Below are 22,297 nucleotides of genomic sequence, written 5' to 3'. Positions count from 1 at the left end.
TAATTCAATTGGAGCAGGTTGTGAATCCTTGTAGTTTGTTAAATTGGTTAAATTCTTAAAATTAATTGCACCTCCTTCTTTAGTAATGTTATCTATGGCGTTATCACCATCTTGTAGTTATCTTCTCTTGGCGATCTTTCGTTAAAATATGTGGGTATTGCTCATTTTGATATATAAAAAGTTAATAGAATCGTTGTTTAGTAACTGAAATCTGTTGTTTGGATTCATATAAGAAATTCGATGATTAAAGTTTCAAATCCACTAATTGGGACCATACTTTCGATGTTGTTACGTATAAGGCGATGCTACCCATGTGTTTTAATAGTTTTCTTCACACATGAATTTTCAATTTTGAGTCAGATAGGATATGAATCGTTTGAAATAGAAGTTATTCAGTTTTTGTAAGAAATTAAATCAAGATTTTACTGACACAATACTTGCTAATTATTTTTTGTAGAATACTGGGGTATGCAACGACTCCCGATCAATATAAAATTGTGTGTCAAAATATATTGGCAACAAAACAATTTGCGTATAAGACATTCACAACTGATTTAACAAATTTGAAAAACATACTTCCTGACCATAAAAACATGATAAAATCCCTAAATAATCTTTGAGTTATCTTCTATTTTGTACTCTCTCATTTTATTTATTATTCGCATCATTGCCAGTACTGGATTTGTAAGTCTAATAATATTTTATTTTCCTTTATTTAATGTACTCATACGAATCATCCCATGAAGGCTACTTCATTAGGTACAATTCTGGGTTATGTCCCTCACATCACTCGTAGAACAAGAATAAACACAAACAACCCTCAACAACCATTATAGGCGTGTTGATATGAATAATTTTATAATTTTTAGAGTAAAGTCCTCTGATCGTTCTATTTACTACTACCGTATATTGCTCACTTGCATTTTGATAATGTAAAAGAAAACACGATTTTTACTTCACGTATCATATCAAACGACAGTGTCTATGCTTACAATTACCAAACATTATTGTTAAACCGGCCTTAACAAACAAATCATCTGCTATTTGTGTGCGCGTAACTTGATATTAATTATGGAATGTTTGTAGTAATCTGTTGAACAAGGTTTTTCATTGATTGATACAGCTGCAGTGAACCATAGCTCAGGGGTTTGTATTTGTCTTAATGCTAACGATACCTCCATTTACTGTACATGAAACTGAAAATATCCAATATGTTAATGATACTACTTTTTAAATCGTCTTATTATTCATTTAAGCTTCTTTTTCGTCCAATTGCAGTATTGGTATTATCATCGATTTAGAACAACCTATTAAGAAGCGAGAACTAGAATTAAAATATGAAAGAAGAAGCCTATCACACTTCAAAACGTTTGAAATAATAATATTAATTACTAAATACGATCATAATTTACGTTATATGTAAAACAAACATGAGACTCATTCAGCTATTGAAATCATCGAAGATGCTTTTTTTTTAAAGTTATATGAGCTTATAAGAAAATGATACTCACTTTATTTTCATCAAAATCTATTATAACTTAGTAGTTCTTGTATATTTTTGTAATTTCATTAATTATGGTTTAACCACTCTCATCAATTCATTTAAAACGTTATTTCTTCAAAAAGGTTCATTAAAAAAACAATCTATGAGCTTTTTATCAGCTTACAAGTTGAATATTTATAATATAAAAGTAAGCTCAATTCAACACTCTACTAATGCCTTTTCAAAGTGCTTAAATGAAGAACCTTTCTAGCCATGCTAAAATCCTAAGCGCCATTAAGTTATAGAGATCTGCTGTTTAGATTTAAGAAATCCGCTGATTGAAAATTTTAAAGCTTTTAATTGGATAGTTTTTGGCAAGCTCTGGTTTTTTATTACAAGAATTGGATTCCAAAAATCCATTGATTAAATTTCAAATCCGCCAAGCATGATCATGTCTGCAAATAATTGATTGCATATGCATCTCATTTTAGGACACTTCGACTATTCTTGGTTAAGAAGCACGCAAATCCATGTATTGCTGCTATAAAAACAGTTCAGCATATGGATTAGCCAACAGGGAGCTATAGAGAGATGATGTTGTACTTATGGTCGTCCCTATGTTTGAAGCTTTTTTTTTTTTTTTTGCTAATATTGTGGCTGATACTTCAATGGCATAATTGCATGATCATAAATGGACTTCGTACTTTCATGATTATATGGTTCATGTTAAACGCCTTCAAAGTTTTGAGTAGCTATTTTCTTTCTTCATCTTTTCACTTTGTTGCGCTCAAGCATGCAGTATTTATGCTCATAACCTCTTTCTGACATTGGAACTACAAGTCAATCTGATGTCGCCAAATTCAACATTGGTGAATCATCTACCGCAATATTTGCATCCAACTCTTCGTCAACGATATCAAGTTCGTCGTAATATGCTTTGGAAATTTCAGGATTTACAAAAAAAAAAAAAGCCTAAAAGCAACAGTGCTGGACTTACTAAATGGGATTGTTTTCAGTATCATACACTTTGTTTGGATATGGCCTTAAGATTCTCTGAATATCTTTCAGATTCTTTATTGTTATAAAAGCAACAATATAATTCACCATGAAATTAGATGCGAATTGATTACCTGTTTTAAAAAAAAGGTGGTTTGGTTTCTAAGCAATACGTTTTTACCATCAAAAGTGTTTGCAGAGGCATAACTTATATACTTTGCTTTAAAACCCATAGAGCACATTTTGCACACAACATTAGTTTCTTGCGACATGCTCATGTAAAGAAGAAAGAAAGAAAAGGAGGAGAAAGGAGAAGAGGAAGGAGAGGAAATGCTAGCGACCAACAACCAGCAACTAGTGACTAACAACGAGAAGCTTGACACTGAATGGTCGTACTTTCTGACCAGATTTTGAAGTTGGTCGCTGGTCTGTTTGTGCACGTTGTTACAAATACAAAGTAGGAAATCTATATGAATCGTGTCTATACAAGACGAAAAGCGCTAAAAGAATAAAATAAAAGTGACAGCTTGATTTGGAAACAATATATTTTGGAAACAGTAAGTTTAAATGAAAAGCACGTTTTATTCCATCGCACACATTGACGCAAACACATTAACTCCGATTTCTACAAACTTCGGAAATCAAGTTTCAAAGAAGGAGTTTATTAAAAGAAATTAATTTGCCAATCAAAATAAAATAGAACGTGTCTGCGTCACGGAGTTTTTAGTTTTTATTTTATATTTCCCCTCTCTCTTTTTCTCATTTCTTTTTTCTTCTTTTTCTCTATACTTTTATATTATTAAAAATGGAAGACGAAGTTGCTGCTGTAAGTTTTACTAGTACTCTTATTTACTTACTTGCTAAACTATTCTCTAGCTTGTTATCGATAACGGTTCCGGTATGTGTAAGGCCGGTTTTGCTGGTGATGACGCACCTCGTGCTGTAAGTTTTTCTTTGCAAGATGAGATGTCGTGTTTTTAATTCATCTCTTCTTAGGTCTTTCCTTCTATTGTTGGTCGCCCCCGTCACCAAGGTGTGATGGTCGGTATGGGTCAAAAGGACTCTTATGTTGGTGATGAAGCTCAATCCAAGAGAGGTATCTTGACTCTTCGTTACCCTATCGAACACGGTATTGTCACCAACTGGGATGACATGGAAAAGATTTGGCACCACACCTTCTATAACGAACTTCGTGTTGCTCCTGAAGAACACCCTGTTCTCTTGACTGAAGCTCCTTTGAACCCCAAGTCTAACCGTGAGAAGATGACTCAAATCATGTTTGAAACCTTCAATGCTCCTGCTTTCTACGTTGCCATTCAAGCTGTCCTTTCCTTGTATGCCTCTGGTCGTACCACTGGTATCGTTCTTGACTCTGGTGATGGTGTTACCCACACTGTTCCTATTTATGAAGGTTACGCTCTTCCTCACGCCATCTTGCGTTTGGATATGGCCGGTCGTGACTTGACTGACTATTTGATGCGTATCCTCGCTGAACGTGGTCACTCTTTCACTACCACTGCTGAACGTGAAATTGTTCGTGATATCAAGGAAAAGCTTTGTTATGTTGCTCTTGACTTTGAACAAGAAATGCAAACTGCCGCTCAATCTTCTGCCCTTGAGAAGTCTTATGAACTTCCTGATGGTCAAGTCATTACTGTTGGTAACGAACGGTAAATTATCCTTGAATGTATATTAGTCTGTTTATTTATTTCTATTTTTAGTTTCCGTGCTCCTGAAGCTCTTTTCCAACCTTCTCTCTTGGGTCTTGAATCTGCTGGTATTCACGAAACCACTTATAACTCCATCATGAAGTGTGATGTTGATATCCGTAAGGACTTGTATTCCAACATCGTTATGGTAAATAGATTAAAAAAAAAGTGGGATTATAAAAAGTATGTTAATCATTCTACAATAGTCTGGTGGTACTACTATGTATCCTGGTATTGCTGACCGTATGCAAAAGGAAATCACTGCTCTTGCTCCTTCTTCCATGAAGATCAAGATTGTTGCCCCTCCCGAAAGAAAGTACTCTGTCTGGATTGGTGGTTCCATTTTGGCCTCTCTTTCTACTTTCCAACAAATGTGGATCTCAAAGCAAGAATACGACGAATCTGGTCCTTCTATCGTCCACAGAAAGTGTTTCTAAGCAACTCATTTTTCTTTTACTTTTATTCTCTCCCTTTTTCTTTTGTCTCAAAATATATCTTTTTTTTATTAAAAGCATGAAAAGAAAATAAATAATATACACATCATATCAAAGTATCCTTATTTGTGGGTGTTGAAAAAGACTATAAAGTCACGCTGATCATTGGATTTTTCTATTATTTTTTTTTTTTTTTTTTTTTTTTTATATAAAAATGACAAGTAATGATCTTGCATGGAATGAGACACATACCCTCAATTCACAAAACAAATATTGTTATTGTGGAAAAGATAGAAACTTATTACAAGTAACACTTCAATGTCGATGTAATTGAAAAAAAAAATACACAGACACGAAAAAAAGGGAACTCATTTTTCTATAGTTTGCAAAAACTGGTTTCATTCCGAATGTACATCAGTCGTCAATCCACCTAGCATCTTATTTACAACCAATTATACCTTTGTATGTCACAACTGTAACGAAAGCCACGTTGAGACCTTTGAACGAACGACGGCCGGTTGGAAAGATATTTGCTCAACGACAATTGCCAATTTAATTCTTGAAGAAATCATGTGCCGCGTAGGTATTGATCACCGGGAGTTATTTGATGGAAAAAATGCTACCTTGATGGAAGAGTGGCATCCAGAAGAGTATTATTCCAACAAGAAAGATATCATTCCTTTTGTCGATAAGCACTGGGCAAGTTTATGTACAGAAAGATCAAGGACATCTACTTGGTATAGGATAAAGAAATGAAAAGAGAACATAAGCTAAACGAGCCATGTGTCGTAGGTGGGCAACCTTGGGTAGCTGTCTCTATTCATCAAAAGACACCTTTATTGCAAGAGATGAAAGACAAAGATCAGCCGCCTCTGATTTTAGACTAGCTGAACCCAATTTGTGGAACATTAGACCAAATACATCTCAGGTACGCGTACAACTTATAATTTCAAGCCTCTCACCTGCATATACAGCATGGAGGCAAAGTGCCGTCTTCTAGAAAAGAAAAACGTAGAGAACAATCAGAAGCTTCAACAACAACTGCAACAACAACTCCTATAGAACCTAAAAAGAGCCCATCCCCTTCAACGAATACCACTACGCCTTCCACTCAATCGCCTGTACCGTATACCTCTTTACCAGCCATGTTTCCACCTGGGACAGCCAATGCAGATCATCCATTCAATCGATTCGGATTTAAATACATACCGTGTGAACCATCGATTCTTTCCTTGATTGGCTATCAGCAAGCAGAGAACGAAGGTGGCTGTACGATCAGTGTGCCGGATAAAAGCCCGTATGTGTCGGTGAGTAAGGATGGTCTGACGGTCACGACCGACAAAGGATTTCGCATGTGCAGAGCCAATGTGGGTGTAAAAGAAGGAAATTGGTTTTGGGAGGCTGTCATTCAAAACGCCGCAGGTTCCTCTTGTGAAGACGGTCCTCATGTGCGTATCGGTTTTGCAAGAAGAGAAGGTAAACAAAGGATATACAATTTAAGCATGTGCTCTAACATTTGATAATTAAGCTTGTTTGAATGCACCTGTTGGTTACGATGGTTACAGTTATGGTTATCGAGACAAGACGGGTGACAAGATATTTTGCTCCAGACCCGAGAAATTTGGTGAGCCATTTCAAACAGGAGATGTGATTGGTCTATACATCTCTTTACCAATAAGAAAAAAGGAACACTTCAAAAGCGCATCAAGGAGACGTATCCCTATTGCTTTTAAGGAGCATTTATGGTTTGAAGAAAAGGATTATCGACAGAGTAAAGAAATGGAGGGACTGGCGGACCCTTATAGAAAGGAAAACGATAATTATGAGCCAAAGATACTCTCAGGATCTTACATTACCGTATACAAGAACGGAGTCAATCAGGGGGTGATGTTTACTGACCTCTTTGATTTTGAAGATTTTGGCCGCTTACCAGAGACAGTGCTAGCCAAGAGAGCTAAAAAGAGAAGAAAACAAAATAAGAACAGCGAGGAAAGCGGTACAGAACATAAGCTGTGGACGGATGATCCGCCTGTACAGGATGATGGCACTCTTGGGTATTATCCAGCAGTCAGTGTATTTAAAGGGGGCGTGGTGACGTGTAATTTTGGCCCAGAGTTTCAATATCCACCTACAGATCAAATGGAGGAGTGGAAGCCCATCTGTCAAAGATACACTGAATATGTAGCAGAAGAATGCGTTTGGGATCTTTTAGACGAAGTTTCTCGAGCACTGCGTCAAAAGTAAAGACAAGAATAAAAAAATAGATTATCTTGATGAAACCTTCTCTTTGTTTTTTATAAAGAAACTCCGTCCGTTTATAAAAATTTTTTTGCGTCTTTTTTTAAAAAAAAAAACTCTTCCTCTTTTTCATTTTTTTTGTCATGTCTGAATCTGTTGAACAAAAGAACCTCCAAAAGGATCCCGTTACGGGAGAAATGATCTCCAAGTCGTAATGTATTTTTATAAAATAGGTTTTTTTTAATAGATCGATTTATTAACTCATGTTCACAGTGAGCTCAAGAGACGTGAAAAGCTTCGTGCAAAGGAAGCCGCTAAGGCTGCTAAGGCTGCTGCCGCCCCTGCCAAGGAAGCTGCACCCAAGGAAAAGAGTGCTGAAGAAGGTGAGGAAGAGTTGAACCCTAATGTAAGATACAAACAATCCAGTATCTTGTATGTGCGTGCGTATTGATATGCGATGTTTCTGTAGCAATACTTTGAATTACGTTCCAAGGCCATCAACAAGCTTCGTGAAAACCCCAGCCCTAACCCTTACCCTCACAAATTCCAAGTTCAATTGAGCCTTCCTGAATTCATTGAAAAGTTTGGTAACATTGAAGTTGGTGCACGTTTGGATGATCAAGTTATTTCAGTTGCCGGTCGTATTCACAACAAGCGTGCCTCTGGTGCCAAGTTGAGATTCTACGATTTGCACGGTGAAGGTGTCAAGATCCAAGTCATGGCCTCTCTTCAAGATAACGAAGGCGATGACTATAGCCAGATCCATGATCTCTTGAGACGTGGTGATGTCATTGGTGTTGTTGGTGTACCTGGTAAGACCAAGCGTGGTGAGCTCTCTATCTTCCCCAAGAAGGTGACCCTCTTATCTCCCTGTCTTCGTATGTTGCCCAAGGCCAACTACGGTTTCAAAGATATGGAACTCAGATATCGTCAACGTTATCTTGACTTGATTATGAACAGCAATGTTCGTGAAAAGTTCCAAATCCGTGCCAAGGCCACTAGTTACATCCGTTCCTTCTTGGATCAACGTAATTTCCTTGAAGTAGAAACACCCATGATGAACAGAATTGCTGGTGGTGCTACTGCCAAGCCTTTTGTCACTCACCACAACGACTTGAAGTTGGACATGTACATGCGTGTTGCTCCTGAATTGTACTTGAAGATGTTGGTTGTTGGTGGTCTTGACCGTGTGTATGAAATCGGTCGTCAATTCCGTAACGAATCCATCGATTTGACACACAACCCTGAATTCACCACTTGTGAATTCTATATGGCTTATGCCGACATGTATGATCTCATGGACATGACTGAAGAACTTGTCTCTGGCTTAGTCAAGAGCATCTTTGGTAAATATGAAATTGAATATCACCCTCACGGACCTGATGGCCCCGTGATGAACATTGACTTTAGCCCTCCCTTCAAGCGTCTCGATATGATTCAAACTTTGGAAGAAAAATTAGACGTCAAGTTCCCTCCTGGAGATCAACTTCACACTGCCGAAACCAACAAGTTCTTGTCTGACCTTTGTATCAAGCACAAGATTGACTGTTCTGCACCTCGTACAAAATGCTCGTTTGTTGGACAAGTTGGTTGGTGAATACCTCGAAGTCAACTGTATTTCACCTACCTTCATCACTGGTCACCCTCAACTGATGTCTCCCTTGGCTAAGAAACACCGTGATCGTTCTGGTATCTGTGAACGTTTCGAATTGTTCGTTGCCACCAAGGAACTTTGTAACGCTTATACCGAATTGAACGATCCCTTCGATCAACGTGAACGTTTCGCTCAACAAGCTGAAGACAAGGCTGCTGGTGATGATGAAGCTCAACTGATTGATGAAAGCTTCTGTCAATCTCTTGAATTCGGTCTTCCTCCCACTGGTGGTTGGGGTATGGGTATCGATCGTCTTGCTATGTTCTTGACCAACTCTAATAACATTAAGGAGGTTCTTTTGTTCCCTGCTATGAAGCCTGAGGAAAGCAATTAAATTTGCTTATATAAAAAAAATAAATAATTTTGTACAATTTAGTTTTGTTCCCTAGTGGAAAAGCGTAAACGTTACTTTTAAATGTATGCAAAACAATGTCCTTCAATGTGAATGCCTGTTCATTTGTTTTATAACGTAAGCTTAACAATGGTCAACAAGGCCACAGAAAGGTATCTATGCTGTGTTTGTCTGTGTTCCTTTGCAGTCTTATAGTTGAGTACAAGATGTTCAAACTCTGTGTGACTGCAAGCCATTTTTTAGGGACCTTTTTTTTCTTTTGACATGTCAGGCCACACTTTTTTTTTCTTTATTGAAAAGCAAAAATGACGGGAGAAAAGAAGAGACCGAGAGGTTTAAAGAGTAGTGCTATGTCCAAAGCCAACAAGAAGGCAAAATCAGAAGAATCAGCAAAGCCAAACGAGATCCCGGAGAATGCTCAAACAATTGTTATTGATAAAGAAGTAGAAGAAGGCGATGAATTAGGTGAAACGGCTGCCCTCTTGGAAAGTGCTACAGAGAAATTAGGTATAAAAAGATTTAATTCTGTCGATCCTTTCTTACAATTGTATTTAGAGGTTGATCCTAACGAAGCTTTACCTTTACTTCGTGGAACAATCCATGAATCCGATCGTATTCTTCGCAACTGGGACTCAGATAGTCCTTTGCCTGCCAGTTTCTATTACGCTTATGGTGTGGCTTTATATGAATTGGGCCGCTTAACAGAAGACGAAGAATTTGAACCCTATCTGGAGGCTGCTGAGGAAAGATTGACTGATAGCCAAAGTCACTTGGAAGAAGAGAAGAATACCGAGTTGGCACCCAAAGTTCAATTGGCACTTGTTAAGGTCTGGTTTGCAAAGGCTGCTAGTCAGGTATCAGATGAAGAAAACGTCCCTGAATTAGCCACCCGTGCACTAGATACTGCCGATAAAGTGCTAGATAATTTGTCTTCCAAAGCAACTATCGAGCTGGCTGATATTATTCAGAATCACGGTGCCTTATACTCTTCTCTCGAATCTCGTGATAAGTTTATCGGATGGTCAGAAAAAGCGTTGGAAAAGATTTTGAAAGGTAAAAGAAAACACTGTTATGATGCATAATGAATTAAATAAAAAAAAAATAGACGAACCTGAAAATGCCCAAGCTTTATTTGGTCTTGGCTTATGTAAGTTACAGACTGCACACTACTGGTTAGACAATATGAATGAGGAAGAAGAGGAAGAAAAAACAAAATTAAGTGAAGAAGAGGAAAAGGCCTATAAAGCCATTATAGAAAGCAAAAAGTATCTCGAATTAGCTCAAAAAGAGTTTACTAAAGAAAACAAATTGACACCTCAAGTACTAGCTGACTTGGCAGAAGTGTATTTAAATGAAGCCAATTTGGTCTTGGATGAAGAAAAGCAAAACGAGATATATGAACAAGCCATCAAGGTCATCAAGGAAGCTCAGGCATTGATTGCTGAAAAAAGTCTTGATTATGCCTTACCTGAAGGTTTGTTGGCATTCTTGACAGAGTACGAATCTTAGAAAGTGTGCGTGCAGCTACAGAATAATAAAATTCTTATAAATATGACTATAATTCTGTATATTTCTTTGATTTCTATATACACAATATTTTGGGGGAAAAGACTCTTTTACAAACTGAATGGATTAATGACAAAAAGCGATAGGATGACTTAAACATTACAACCGCAAGGATAAAAGACAAAGGTTAGTCTTAAAAAAAGCTTTTTTGCTTCAGGCTTTTTTTTCTTTATTATTTTATGTATTTTGGCAATCTACATTTAATATGTTTATAAAGAATATTTTAACCATTCGCTTTCATTTCCTGATGGTAACAAAACAAATGTAAGCTGCACTTAATAATAAAGAGAACATTGACTTACCCTTTGCTCTTTCATCTTTGCATTTGACCCTTGAATGTGTCTTGACAGCCACACAATTTTTACACGCTCGTGACGTTAAAAAAGAAGCTGCAATGGTGTCAATCCTCTATTATAGTATTACCATGATGGCTGACTCACGCCGTGGTTTTTACCAACATGTATATAAACCTTTTAGTTAGATATACATGATTTTACTTACTAGTTAAATATATTCAAAAACATGTTGCGATTGGAAAAAAGATCATAAAATGCCTGACAAAAAGCCTTCTGTAAGCACTTTTCCATTCTCAATAGCCGAAGCAAGGAAGTTCTTTGTTGTATTCTATTTAACCCCATTTAAAGGCTTTTATAACTGTAAGCGTTTCTCTTTAAATCAATTGCGTGATCTAGAAAGCCAACAGACAAACAGATCTTCAACAAGGCCAAGAGCTTGTACAATTCCTGTATGAGCAAAGGATTGATTGATGCTCGTGGTACTAAGCCTATTAATTATCTTTTAAAATTCACAAAACGGTATCGATTTTAATTGGAAATATTTATATACTCACAAGACCCTTTTGCTTTTAACAAGGAATAATGTTGACACTCTTTTCATCATTGGTGTAGTGTCTGGCTTCAAAGATTCTAAAGTTAAAGTGATGATTTTATTTCAATTTGGTATGACTTTACACAAAAATTACTATAATCAAGAAAAAAAGATTGAGACACTTTATAAAGTTATTGAAAATGCACTGAATACAGCCTCTCCAAAGGATTGAACGATGCAAACACGTCTCGCATAATTGCAGATTTTGAAAGGAGATTGATTAGCATCAGTGATTTCAAAGTATTTAATGGATATGAACTAGTGGAAAATACGCTGTCAATTTTTTTTTTTCTGTTAAAACTATTACCTACCTTCGAATGCTCTGTACCCATATCAGATTGTGAGCCTACACTCTCTTTGTATTAGCAACCCAAGTGAGCCGTTACAATATCAATTAGATCTCCTAGTACATACGCTTAGATAAAGTAAACGACTCAACTGGCTTCCTTTCAATCGTTACTATAACTTTGATATATTTGATAATAGTACAGAAAGACATGCTGATGAATTAATAAAGTCCATCAAGGACACCTTATATAAAGACTACCTGGAATGTCACTAATTGGTACAGAGCTTGCCAACGAGTGACTAAAAGAATTAACATGCTTGTTTTATACTGATCTTTATCCTCACATCATATCTCCTTTTTTGGATTATTACAGAGACGCGGAATTAAAACAATGAAATCGAGTAAGAAAAGCATCCGACAAGAAGAAATAGAGAACAAGTTCTCATGACGCGAATGCTTGTTACAATGTCTCACGATATAATTAGTAAAGAAGGATACTTACATTTTATGTAACCTGTAATCAATACTGATATTCTGCAAAAATTCACTTTTAACAGCAGCTATTCAAATTACTTGACTTACAGCGGCATTGATGCTATTATGGATCATGAACGAATTGTAAATTGGTTTTTCTTTTCCCAATTGATCTCATAAAAATACATCTTTATCTAATATGCATATATGTATAAACTGCTTTGATAAATTAGGTAAACATTTTGATACAGATGGTAAGCTCGTTCAATAATAGACAAACAAGACATCCTCTCAACTTGATGAATAGTAAGTCGTTTTACTAAACATCATAGTGAATTCATCCTAGTTGATAAAAGTAGTTTAGAAATTCAAATCATCAGAAATCTTACACTGGCTGGAAACATGGCTGGCAATAGCGAATTAGATAAAGCTTGCTGGACGTGGAAACAAAAGTATGATGATGATAAACCATACAAATTTACTGTATTTAGTCAACTTGTCTCCTCAATAATGTTTGTTTATAATTTAGGTCGTCTGGTTGTAACAAGGCCTATGTTCGTTCAAGCCAAAAGAACATAATTTAAAGCTATATTTTATCAAAATTATTCCCAACCGCTTCATTATCAAAAGTTCTTTCTAACAGACGTTTTCCTCACAACTAGCGTACAATAGATGTTCTAAAAAATGCAAAACAATTAACCATGCATCCAATTGTCCTACAGAAAGTCTTGTAAATCCAAATCATAAATGCAAAATTAGATAATTAAAATACTAAAAACTTTTTATCATGGAAGCTGGTTGGAATCATTTTGCATGTTTGCATGCTTATTAAACAAGCACAAAGAAGAAGAAAAAGGAAATATTGGTTTTTGATGGTTATTCTACACAAAAGTTGGAAAGTAACATGATATGAAAAGTGACCGAATCAACTTTGTCAATTTCAGCATAAATTTATTTAAATATGCGAATCATTTCTAAAACTTTTTTCTTGTCTCCTTTAAAAGTATTAAAACGAGAGAAAGAAAAAAAAAAAAAAAAAAGGGAGGGACTTTTTCAAGCCGACCCTCAAAAAGTTATTTTTTTTTTCATCATTAATAAACATCATTGTAGCTTTCCTTTTTTATTCCAAAAAAAAATTTTTATTAGCATTTTTATTTATTATTAGTTACCATGGAAATAGTCAATACAGAAGGTCCACATACCCTTTTACCAGTCGCAGATATGTTACGGCCAATGATTAATCCGATGCAATCAGTAAATGAAGAGCAAGAAGATGTTTCGGACAGAATGATGGTTGATGATGAGACAGCAATGAACAATAAAAATAGTATGTTACATTTAAAGTGTTGTCTTGTCTATATTTTCGGGTGCTGATCTTATTTCTTTTCATTTACTTCAGATATGCCCAGTCTTCCATCAATAAAGGATTTACCATCTATGGCTGCTACCAGTAGCATGTCCTCAGATGATTTTATTCGGCACAGATTGTCAGACATGTCAGTCTCTCAACCTCACTTACGGCAACCTATTTCAGGGCCTTCTCCTCTGGAACCAAACTCTCATCAGCCATTCTATGAATCCTTTTCTCGACGAGGATCCATAACAGATCCTACAGCATTTCATACCAGCCGTCGTCCTTCTGCTGCTGAAATATTACCACTACCAAACTCAGCTACACCGAGTCGCAGAGGATCTGTTACTACTGATTATTCCTCTCGTTCTCCTTCCCCTTCAGCGTTCTCTAGACAAAGATACTATGATAACCATGAAGGATCAAGTTATACCTCAAGCAGACGACGCTCTTTAACCAATGGATCTGCTAATAATAAACTTCCAATGCCACCACCATCCAATTCATTTTATGACCCTTTTCAACGAAGACACTCAATTGCAATCACCGAACCTTCTTATGGTTCAGTCCCCAGTCACTCTGTCGGAAATAACCATGTAACAAAATCAAAACACAAAGGTAAAAAAAAAAAAAAAAAAAAAAAAAAAAAAAAAAAAAAAAAAAAAAAAGTGAAAGAAACATGCGCATGTTCCTAAACTCCTTTCTCTCCTTAGCATTCAGATTTCCTGCTACTATTCCAGAATCACCTCGGTACGAAACATTTTCTGCACCTTCCAGTCCACCTCAACCAACCATGTTAACTCAAGAGCCTTTACATGATAAGTTGCCACGCCACTCGATTGAACATTATCAAGGTGGATCGGTGATGAGACATAAGGCATCTTTGATAGAAAGTGCAGAGCCTTATTTTCCTGCCAGGAGAGCCTCTATGCCTCTGGTGTCCATCCGAAATAGCCATTCATTACCGCACCTATCAGAAAATGCAGAGGCAGATGGACAGCCACGAAAGGAAACACCTTATTCCCGCAGCCCAGCACTCAGAGTGAGTCATAAGCTAGCCGAACGCAAGAGGCGAAAAGAGATGAAGGGCTTGTTTGATGAGCTTCGTGATTCTTTACCTGTTGAAAAGGATATGAAAACGAGTAAATGGGAAATTCTTAGTAAAGGTGAGTTCAATCATTTTGTGGGAAATGACTCCATCTACTGCATTTGTAGTTTGCTGATGCATAGACATGTAATAGCTGTTGAATATATTTCGTTATTGAAGCGTCGTGATTATGATTTGGAGAATGAAATAAACAGTTTAAGACGAGAGATTGATGCTATCAAACGAGAAAAATCAAGGTAAAAAGAAAAGTGATTCTAGAATGATGTATATTTAAGCTTTTATATCATGTATAGTACAAATGCCAGCAACTATTCCGTCCCTTAATTAAGCAGGAGAGGTAACATTTTTTTTTTGTTTGCATTAAAATTTATTTGATATTTGCTGCTGTGATTTATGCATCCAATGCAGTTTTCTGTTATTTTTTTTTAAGTTGTACTGGTTGTAATACATAAAGAGACCTTTTGCTTTAGAAATAAAGTGTCGAATTCGATAATCATTTGCATGAAAACAACTCTCCAAACTTGATCGGAGTCTATACTTTTTCAGGAACCAACGTCAACAGCAGTGTAATTAAATTATAAATTCAAAAGCTAAAAGAACAAAATGTTCAAATAACAATTTCACAATAGCAAATAAGCTCTTCAATCTTAAGTACAATACCAAACGTGCTGTGATAATAAAAGAAACATGTACAAATGCTACACAAGACGGTTTTTCTCTTGATTAGGATTGATTGTATAGAATTCACAATATAGAACTGTAAGTAACCAAAGTTTCTATGTGCACTATTTCCACTGAGTGCCCTGAAACTTATTTGAAGCTAAAGAGTTATGCCAATGACTTTTTCTCATTTCTTATTGGTTGGTAGATCATTTAAAGGTTATCGCGAACCTGCAAAGAGCCAGCATTGTGGATATTGGAGGAAATGTAACCATCAGATTCCAGTCACAAGAAATTAGATGATGACTCTTGCTCTACATATCCTTATTTTCCTAAATGGATCAAAGACGAGCCTAGTGTAATACTCTTATTGTGTGATAAATAAAGAAGGCTGCCTTATTTTTGTAAAACATATCAAACTGAATAAACTGTCTAATGAACTTAAAAATAAACTATTGAACTTGTAAATGTAGGCTCTTGTCAAGAAAAAAAAAAGCGTATTTTGTAAAAGAAAATTTAATGTGCTAGAGTTATTATCACATCAATCTATACATAATAAGATAAATTGAGATTCACAGGTTAATGAAAGAAGAGGGGATGACTAGAGAGTGGAAAATCTAGTAGGTCAAGTATTTTACACCAATTGAGATTTACAAAGATGATCAAATGTCTTACAAAGGTTCATTATGCAATCAAGTCTACTCACTTGAATGTTTATAAGGTATCAAATTTAATTTATTTAAACATATTGCTTTAAAGATAATTGAATACGAAAACAAATTAGAAAACACATTTGATATTATGGCACGGATGAGGTTCTATCAACGACAGTTCCCTAAAGACTTTCAGTTCCTTCAGACTTTATTCACACAGGCAGTACAGGAAAGCAAAATTCAATACTTTAAAGGTTCCTAACCAACAAGAAAAACTCTTTTAATAATAAAGTAAGCGTTTCACAGCAAAAACCATCTCTCATCTGATACCTTGAACACACTTTGATTTGTATTTGAATCTTTCAATAAAGAACTCAAAAATGAAAAAGAATAGCAACTTTTTGCATTCTCTTCATCGATGATACGTTTTGTCACTAGGAAAAAGCACCTCAAAGGGGAGCTTAGGCGAAACATCAGATATTTTCAGATGAACTCGGTTTCTTTCAGTACAGTAAAATGCTCAAACAAGACATGAAGAAGCCAAAGTAAACAATCTGATGATGGCATTATTTACAAAGCAATGGAGGATCATGAGATATAATTCGAGTGTAGAAGCAAACGATGTAACAAAGGGATTTGGTGTAACGAGTGACACGTTTTCCCGGCATAAAGTGAATGATCAGTCAATCTCAAAAAGGCAAACAATGCATAAAAGATAACCAAGGAAAGCAAACAAGAAGGAAATGGTAGTAGTGAGTTCATTCAATGAATTCAAAATTAGGAGGCTTTTAATGTGAGAATGGCTTGTATGAGTTTAAAAGGAGGATAATATGGGTGAGCTCAAAGTAAAGAATAAATTACTTAGTAAGTTATGAATCTTTAGGCTCATTTGTTGTGTTTATTATGTACAAAAGTCATAAAAAGATGTTAATAATCATACACTCTTTATTATTATTTGAAGCACAAAACTATTATAAATATTAGCTTCTGTGCTGTCTATTATTCCGCAATTGTTTATCACAATGAATATTAATCCACAATATTTGGGTAAATGATGATTTAGTTCTTTGGTTGCTTAATGGTGTGAGATGTCCTGGATTGTCTTTTATAAGCATTTGCTGTTCATCACAAGTAGAATGATAAAGAATGAATAAGGATCGTTATTGACAACTTATTTTGACTTTTCCTTAGTCTACTTGTTTTCTTCTTGTTTGATCATCTTTTTTTTTTCACATGCTTATTTGAACGGACTTTGGTAAAGTAACAATGTACCTGTATTTTAAATGATACTTGGAACAGGGGGGGGGGAATGATCTATGCAATATAGCCATGTCTTTTTTTTTATTTGTGAAAGGATCTATTTGGACCAAGTAATAACGTGAGAATGAAACAGAGAGACAGCTGATTGAAACAGAACGAGGTTGTATGAGGTTTAGTTTTTGTAACAACAATACTGACTGTGTGGGATTATGTCGATATTTTGTTTTGTGGCTTGAAGATAAATACGAATAAATTAGCTTGTATAACAAAGAAAGAAACAAATGAGTAAAGCAAGGAGGTAAAGACAGCAAAAGCTAAACACGTGAAATAGTTTGTGATTGTACAATGAATTTAAATTACAAACTCCTAATTAGGACAAAGCCATTGAAATGACAGAATGAATCTAAAACCTATAGGATGAGTTCCGTGGAACATTGTTTAAATAAGGCTTGTTTCCTTGTTTCCCTTGTTTACTTGGGAAAAAATCATCCGGAGATACATCAAAAAGAAAGCATGTGAAATCGTCTTGCACTTTTCTCGATTTTATATAAAAAGGACTTTTTTTTTCCCCCTTTCTTTTTCTTTTTGCATTTAATAATAAAATGTCTTCATGTATCGTTGCTGGTTTTACTGTCTCCAAGGTAACCCAAAACCTTAATTTGTTTATTATTTATTAACTTGCATATGACATCTAGACAACTCCATTAGAAATTAGTGTAGAAGAAGCTATCAATGAATCAAAGAGATCAAGTTCATTTCTTGTACATATGCTTGGGATGATTGAACCAAGTCAAATCAAATCAAATGAAATAGCAAAGGTTTTTTTTAAATATTTCTAAAATCATCTTTCTTTATTAAGCAATAGTCAATAGGACTCCTATGAAGAATGCTTACAGCTAAGAGAATATCTTTCAGAACAACTTTGGTCTGTTACTGACCATGAAGGCATCTCTTCTGTTCAATCTGCTTTGGACGATCTTTCTTACGGTTTATCAAAATACGAATCCATTAATGATACTATTGACAGAGAATGGTAAGCTACATCTATCTCTTTATTACATCTTATTTATCAATTTTATAGTGAATTCATTGATACTTCTCGCTTTATCTCTGCTTGTTAATAACTATATACCCCTTTCCCCATTCTCATCATAATAAACTTTTTTCCGCCATTTAAATTTATAAAAGCTCTCTTTGGCTTGTCTTTCAAGAAAATATTCTGTCGCTTTTATGCAACGGATAATAAATCATTAGCTTGATAAATCAGATTACTATTCATTATTGTATTATTTACAATTGTGTGGTTTAAAAGGTAACATTGATCTCTTGGAAAAAGAAAAATGTTTTCTACTACTGCAACTGCCATAATAAACAATGTAATACTATGCTTTGCCTCTTGTTAACTTGCCAGTGTACTGGAAAATGAAATTATCACTTTCCATTTTAAGACATAAGTTTAATCCAGTGCGGTCACTTTATCATCGTAAATTTCACAGACACGCTCAACTGCACAGGAAACTGTACAAGCTCACACCATAATGCTTCCAACGCCGTGTTTTACGATGTCACTGTAATGCGCTATCAAGCAGACTCTAATAGAAATTGGTTTCATCAAAGCCCGGATCATTAATTTCGACCCGTCAGAGAAGATTATCTTTCTTCGGTTGTCAATCATCCACTATCCATAAGCAAAAGCCCAATTCAAGCATGCTTTTTCCTGTGCTTTGTTGACAAAAGAGGTCCGTTCGTTTTCTGTCGGACTCTGGATCAGACTTTTTCAAGATGTCCAGTAGAGTCTTGCAAGTCAAGCTTGGGGATAAATGGGCGTGAAATAAAGATCTGAATACTCAAATTCAATCGTCCTATGATGATCATTCCACTCACCAACGTCTTGCTTGTACCAGTTAAAACCAGAAATCATCGGTCAATATCACTGGGTCTTTAGAATATCCATTTCTTCTAATATCGATAACAGTGGCTTTAGAGAGAGGAAGAGAAAGAGTTAAGCGATTAACAACCTCCTTATAGTAATTAACAGCCACTGGGAAAGTATTTATTAGTATTTCTATGTACCATACTCGTAGAAATAACCGGCATAAACATCTCTGCCAAAATTACCAACGCAAATCAATTTGTATAATATAATTCTGATACGTGTAGAAGATGAATGCCCTTTTTTATACTTTCCGTTCACGGACCCTTATTAAACACTGTATACAAATCCGCGCACCAGTATCCCACCAGTTTCTGTTATCGCTCACTGTCCCAACGAGGAATCTAGGATAACCTTGGAATGTACAGTAATTGATAGTGATGAGTATAAAATTAAATGAATAGATACTTTCTGGAATTTAGGAGGGGGTGTTTGCGTTGGTGAGCGAGAATAAAACTTGAAACCCAAATTCTTTGCTTCTGTTGTTGGAGTCATCATTTACAACCACGCTTTTATTTCATCTTTAGCCCTGATACGGAAAGCACCAAATCCGTCTCTGCCACTGTGGTCACTCTTGATGTCATCCTGTATCAACGCCTCAAAACACAATCCACGTTATCTGCACCAACTGTTCATACGATTCTCATCCCATGGATGCTCACCTGGCCTTTGTCAGACCCATCCTAACTCTGATAAATATGCTCATAAACTTCCCACCCGCCCTTCTCAGTTCAAAACACTTCAGCACTCTCTTGTACAAGTCACGTGTTCGGTCCAGGTACAGGCATCGCTCCTTTCCATGGCCTTGACCGTGTACGAGGCTTGGAGAAACACGATAGGGACCAGTGAACTCAACCGTTCTGTTTGATGGGTCCCGAAACCGATCAAAAATTTATGTATGTGAACAAAGAACCCAAGCTGTTCGAAGTCTTGGGTCCCGAGTCTAGTATCTACACTACTTTCGTGACCAATCTCAAAAGCTCCAACACCGACTGGTGTTTGCTTATTGAGATTTTTTTGTAAAGAAAAATTATATACAAATCTGTGGAAATGCTGGAAATATGGCTTGATATGTAAAGCAGACTTTTATTAATTATGCTATAGAATTCGGTGGTATGACAGATGCGAAGGCTCATGAGTATATGAAAGATTCAAGAACAACAGGTTGTTATCATGAAGATGATTGTAGTTAGATTTTACTTGCTAGAAAATAAAACATAAAATGAATTCGTCCTCCTTTCATATGCGTATAAAAAGAATGATTTATTGTCGTTGTAATAACTCCTATTGCTCCATTGATTGTGGCTGTTGTTCTAAAGCCTGTTCCAAAGGCTGTTGCTGTAACTGTTGCTCTTGGTCCACTGATTGTTGCTCCATCGGTTGCTGCTCCATCAGCTGTTGTTCTGTTGGTTGTTGCTCCATTGGTTGTTGTTCAATTGGCTGCAGTTCCATTGGTTGCTGTTGGTCTAATGGTTGTTGTTGCAATGCTTGTTGATGTTCCGATGGTTGATGTTGCATTGTTTGTGAATGGTCCAATGGCTGTTGTTGCAATGGTTGTTGTTGTTGCAAATGCTGGTGTTGCAAAGGCTGGTGTTGCAAAGGCTGTTGCTGTAAAGGTTGTTGTTGCAAAGGTTGTTGCTGCAAGGGCTGGTGTTGCAAAGGCTGGTGTTGCAAGGGCTGTTGCTCCTTGTCAGGATGGCCATAGAAGCGACCAGGAGAATATCTTGCTTGCAAGTTTTCAAGTAAAGCGTGATTTTCAGGCTTTCGGAACTCACGCATAAATTCAGCCCATTCTCCTGCATTGAAGTTGTGCAAAAGTTTGCGTCCAGAGACTTGTTTACTGAGCAATAAGAATCCTCGACCAACCAACTCACACACTTGATAAATACGCTCACCGATCGTTAGTCGTCGACGAATAGCTTCCCAATTAGTGCTCACCAAGACCTTTTCGATGTCTGCACGGCATTGAACCAAGATGGGTCGGTGATCGGCAGAGCCTTCCAATTGCTGCTGCTGCTGTCGTTCGATTTCCAAGTCTCTGTAGGCCAAATAGAGTTGAAAGTATTCATAATTAAAATAGACACCGGCATTTTTAGGTGCAAAATCGCAGTCATAATGAGCAGGCAAGTTGGCAAAGGCTGCAAATCGGTGAATGGGTGCCAAGACCCCAAGTTTAGTGGACCGCTCTTGTCCCTGAATGATCAATTTGACATCGGGATCAATTGTGTTTGCTTGATGTAATAAATCAACGTCAGATAATTTCAATAAATCCTGAATAATTTCATTTCCTGTCGAATAAAAAAAAGTTAAAATGGTGGTGTCCCTCATCAATACTTTTGCTTACTTCGAACAACATATTCTTTATCTCTTGGTGACGCTTTTTTTGCTCGTTTCGTAGTACCTTTACCTTCCTGAATTCTTCGTTTAGCGGTGGTAGTCGTGGTTGTCATATCAGGTGGTGTGGAAGCAGCGGCAGCAGCAGCGGTCACCGAGGCCAAAGCCGCCTGCAGTATGTGTTGATTATCGGCCGCGGTAGCCGTGAAAAGGTTAGTAGAGCCGTGTGATGAATCGACTTCGTGCATTAGGTTTGTTGTATTATCTGCAATAGTCATTGGTATATTGTTATGCTGCTGTTGTTCTTGTGGTACTGTGTTTTGAAACATATCATGCTGAGTGCCTGCTACATTGACACCAAATATTTGTTGATCTTGACGAAACATAATTTTAGACATATTGGGAACCTTCAAGAACGATACTGAGTCGCCCAAGGCATGGCATAAAGCGAAAAACATGGCTGCTGTTTGCTTAGGCGAGCTTTGAGTTTTGATATCTTTTACACATTGATAGAAGCGTAAAATACGATCGTCACTCAAGATGTCGGCCAAAGTAGGAGATAGAATACTGCATTCCTCTTCTTGTTCATTAGAAGGTGGAAGTGGAGAAGGTGGTTGTTGAGGCGGTTGTTGACTCTCTGGTTGTTGGGGTGATACATAAACTGGTTCTGGTGGAGGAGGAGTTGAAGTGGAGTCCATTTTTTACAAGTTGTTTATCTGGATTTTTATTTTGTCTGGTCCGTGTTGGATGTTCAGTCCGGAAGAAAGGAAGAGAGGTTGGGGGCGAGAGGAAAAAAGAGCAAAAATAAAAGAAAATTTTTTTAAAATAACGTCACATTTTTCTTATCCTTTGTCCAATTAGATTTTATTTCTTTGTCAAGAACAACTATTGGATTAACCACTTGGACTGTTATGG

At 36.4% G+C, this 22,297-nt stretch overlaps 11 protein-coding genes across 11 annotated transcripts; 10 read left to right on the top strand and 1 right to left on the bottom strand.

Annotated features, from left to right (window-relative positions):
• Positions 1 to 3,284: 3,284 nt before the first annotated feature.
• On the top strand, positions 3,285 to 4,625 carry RO3G_14002 (actin; the record flags this gene model as incomplete). The annotated part of the gene is made up of 5 exons (XM_067668586.1): positions 3,285 to 3,305; positions 3,356 to 3,421; positions 3,476 to 4,149; positions 4,201 to 4,336; positions 4,395 to 4,625. 5 exons carry the CDS (start codon positions 3,285 to 3,287, stop codon positions 4,623 to 4,625), a joined length of 1,128 nt encoding a protein of 375 aa, XP_067524687.1.
• Positions 4,626 to 5,192: 567 nt separating this feature from the next.
• RO3G_14001 (uncharacterized protein) lies at positions 5,193 to 6,866 on the top strand (the record flags this gene model as incomplete). Its single annotated transcript, XM_067668585.1, has 4 exons — positions 5,193 to 5,359; positions 5,415 to 5,550; positions 5,597 to 6,098; positions 6,151 to 6,866. The coding sequence occupies 4 exons, from the start codon at positions 5,193 to 5,195 to the stop codon at positions 6,864 to 6,866; spliced, it is 1,521 nt and encodes a 506-aa protein (XP_067524686.1).
• A 137-nt stretch (positions 6,867 to 7,003) lies between these two features.
• Positions 7,004 to 8,848, top strand: RO3G_14000 (lysyl-tRNA synthetase; the record flags this gene model as incomplete). Its single annotated transcript, XM_067668584.1, has 4 exons — positions 7,004 to 7,071; positions 7,134 to 7,266; positions 7,330 to 8,445; positions 8,531 to 8,848. 4 exons carry the CDS (start codon positions 7,004 to 7,006, stop codon positions 8,846 to 8,848), a joined length of 1,635 nt encoding a protein of 544 aa, XP_067524685.1.
• Positions 8,849 to 9,171: 323 nt separating this feature from the next.
• On the top strand, positions 9,172 to 10,375 carry RO3G_13999 (uncharacterized protein; the record flags this gene model as incomplete). The annotated part of the gene is made up of 3 exons (XM_067668583.1): positions 9,172 to 9,373; positions 9,422 to 9,919; positions 9,972 to 10,375. The coding sequence occupies 3 exons, from the start codon at positions 9,172 to 9,174 to the stop codon at positions 10,373 to 10,375; spliced, it is 1,104 nt and encodes a 367-aa protein (XP_067524684.1).
• A 607-nt stretch (positions 10,376 to 10,982) lies between these two features.
• Positions 10,983 to 11,183, top strand: RO3G_13998 (uncharacterized protein; the record flags this gene model as incomplete). Its single annotated transcript, XM_067668582.1, has 1 exon — positions 10,983 to 11,183. The coding sequence occupies one exon, from the start codon at positions 10,983 to 10,985 to the stop codon at positions 11,181 to 11,183; it is 201 nt and encodes a 66-aa protein (XP_067524683.1).
• A 1,026-nt stretch (positions 11,184 to 12,209) lies between these two features.
• RO3G_13997 (uncharacterized protein) lies at positions 12,210 to 12,662 on the top strand (the record flags this gene model as incomplete). Its single annotated transcript, XM_067668581.1, has 4 exons — positions 12,210 to 12,227; positions 12,317 to 12,389; positions 12,448 to 12,535; positions 12,575 to 12,662. The coding sequence occupies 4 exons, from the start codon at positions 12,210 to 12,212 to the stop codon at positions 12,660 to 12,662; spliced, it is 267 nt and encodes an 88-aa protein (XP_067524682.1).
• Positions 12,663 to 13,577: 915 nt separating this feature from the next.
• RO3G_13996 (uncharacterized protein) lies at positions 13,578 to 14,866 on the top strand (the record flags this gene model as incomplete). Its single annotated transcript, XM_067668580.1, has 4 exons — positions 13,578 to 14,052; positions 14,148 to 14,600; positions 14,676 to 14,778; positions 14,836 to 14,866. 4 exons carry the CDS (start codon positions 13,578 to 13,580, stop codon positions 14,864 to 14,866), a joined length of 1,062 nt encoding a protein of 353 aa, XP_067524681.1.
• Positions 14,867 to 15,860: 994 nt separating this feature from the next.
• Positions 15,861 to 16,117, top strand: RO3G_13995 (uncharacterized protein; the record flags this gene model as incomplete). Its single annotated transcript, XM_067668579.1, has 2 exons — positions 15,861 to 15,923; positions 15,962 to 16,117. 2 exons carry the CDS (start codon positions 15,861 to 15,863, stop codon positions 16,115 to 16,117), a joined length of 219 nt encoding a protein of 72 aa, XP_067524680.1.
• Positions 16,118 to 17,717: 1,600 nt separating this feature from the next.
• RO3G_13994 (uncharacterized protein) lies at positions 17,718 to 18,236 on the top strand (the record flags this gene model as incomplete). The annotated part of the gene is made up of 4 exons (XM_067668578.1): positions 17,718 to 17,756; positions 17,811 to 17,876; positions 17,988 to 18,148; positions 18,197 to 18,236. The coding sequence occupies 4 exons, from the start codon at positions 17,718 to 17,720 to the stop codon at positions 18,234 to 18,236; spliced, it is 306 nt and encodes a 101-aa protein (XP_067524679.1).
• A 1,208-nt stretch (positions 18,237 to 19,444) lies between these two features.
• Positions 19,445 to 19,735, top strand: RO3G_13993 (uncharacterized protein; the record flags this gene model as incomplete). Its single annotated transcript, XM_067668577.1, has 2 exons — positions 19,445 to 19,488; positions 19,576 to 19,735. The coding sequence occupies 2 exons, from the start codon at positions 19,445 to 19,447 to the stop codon at positions 19,733 to 19,735; spliced, it is 204 nt and encodes a 67-aa protein (XP_067524678.1).
• A 597-nt stretch (positions 19,736 to 20,332) lies between these two features.
• Positions 20,333 to 22,080, bottom strand: RO3G_13992 (uncharacterized protein; the record flags this gene model as incomplete). The annotated part of the gene is made up of 2 exons (XM_067668576.1): positions 20,333 to 21,336; positions 21,393 to 22,080. The coding sequence occupies 2 exons, from the start codon at positions 22,078 to 22,080 to the stop codon at positions 20,333 to 20,335; spliced, it is 1,692 nt and encodes a 563-aa protein (XP_067524677.1).
• Positions 22,081 to 22,297: the final 217 nt, after the last annotated feature.

Source organism: Rhizopus delemar, genomic scaffold, assembly GCF_000149305.1.
Source record: "Rhizopus delemar RA 99-880 supercont3.13 genomic scaffold, whole genome shotgun sequence".
Lineage (NCBI taxonomy): Eukaryota > Fungi > Mucoromycota > Mucoromycetes > Mucorales > Rhizopodaceae > Rhizopus > Rhizopus delemar.
Note: the sequence above shows the minus strand (reverse complement) of the source record. Positions and strands in the feature narration are given on the sequence as shown.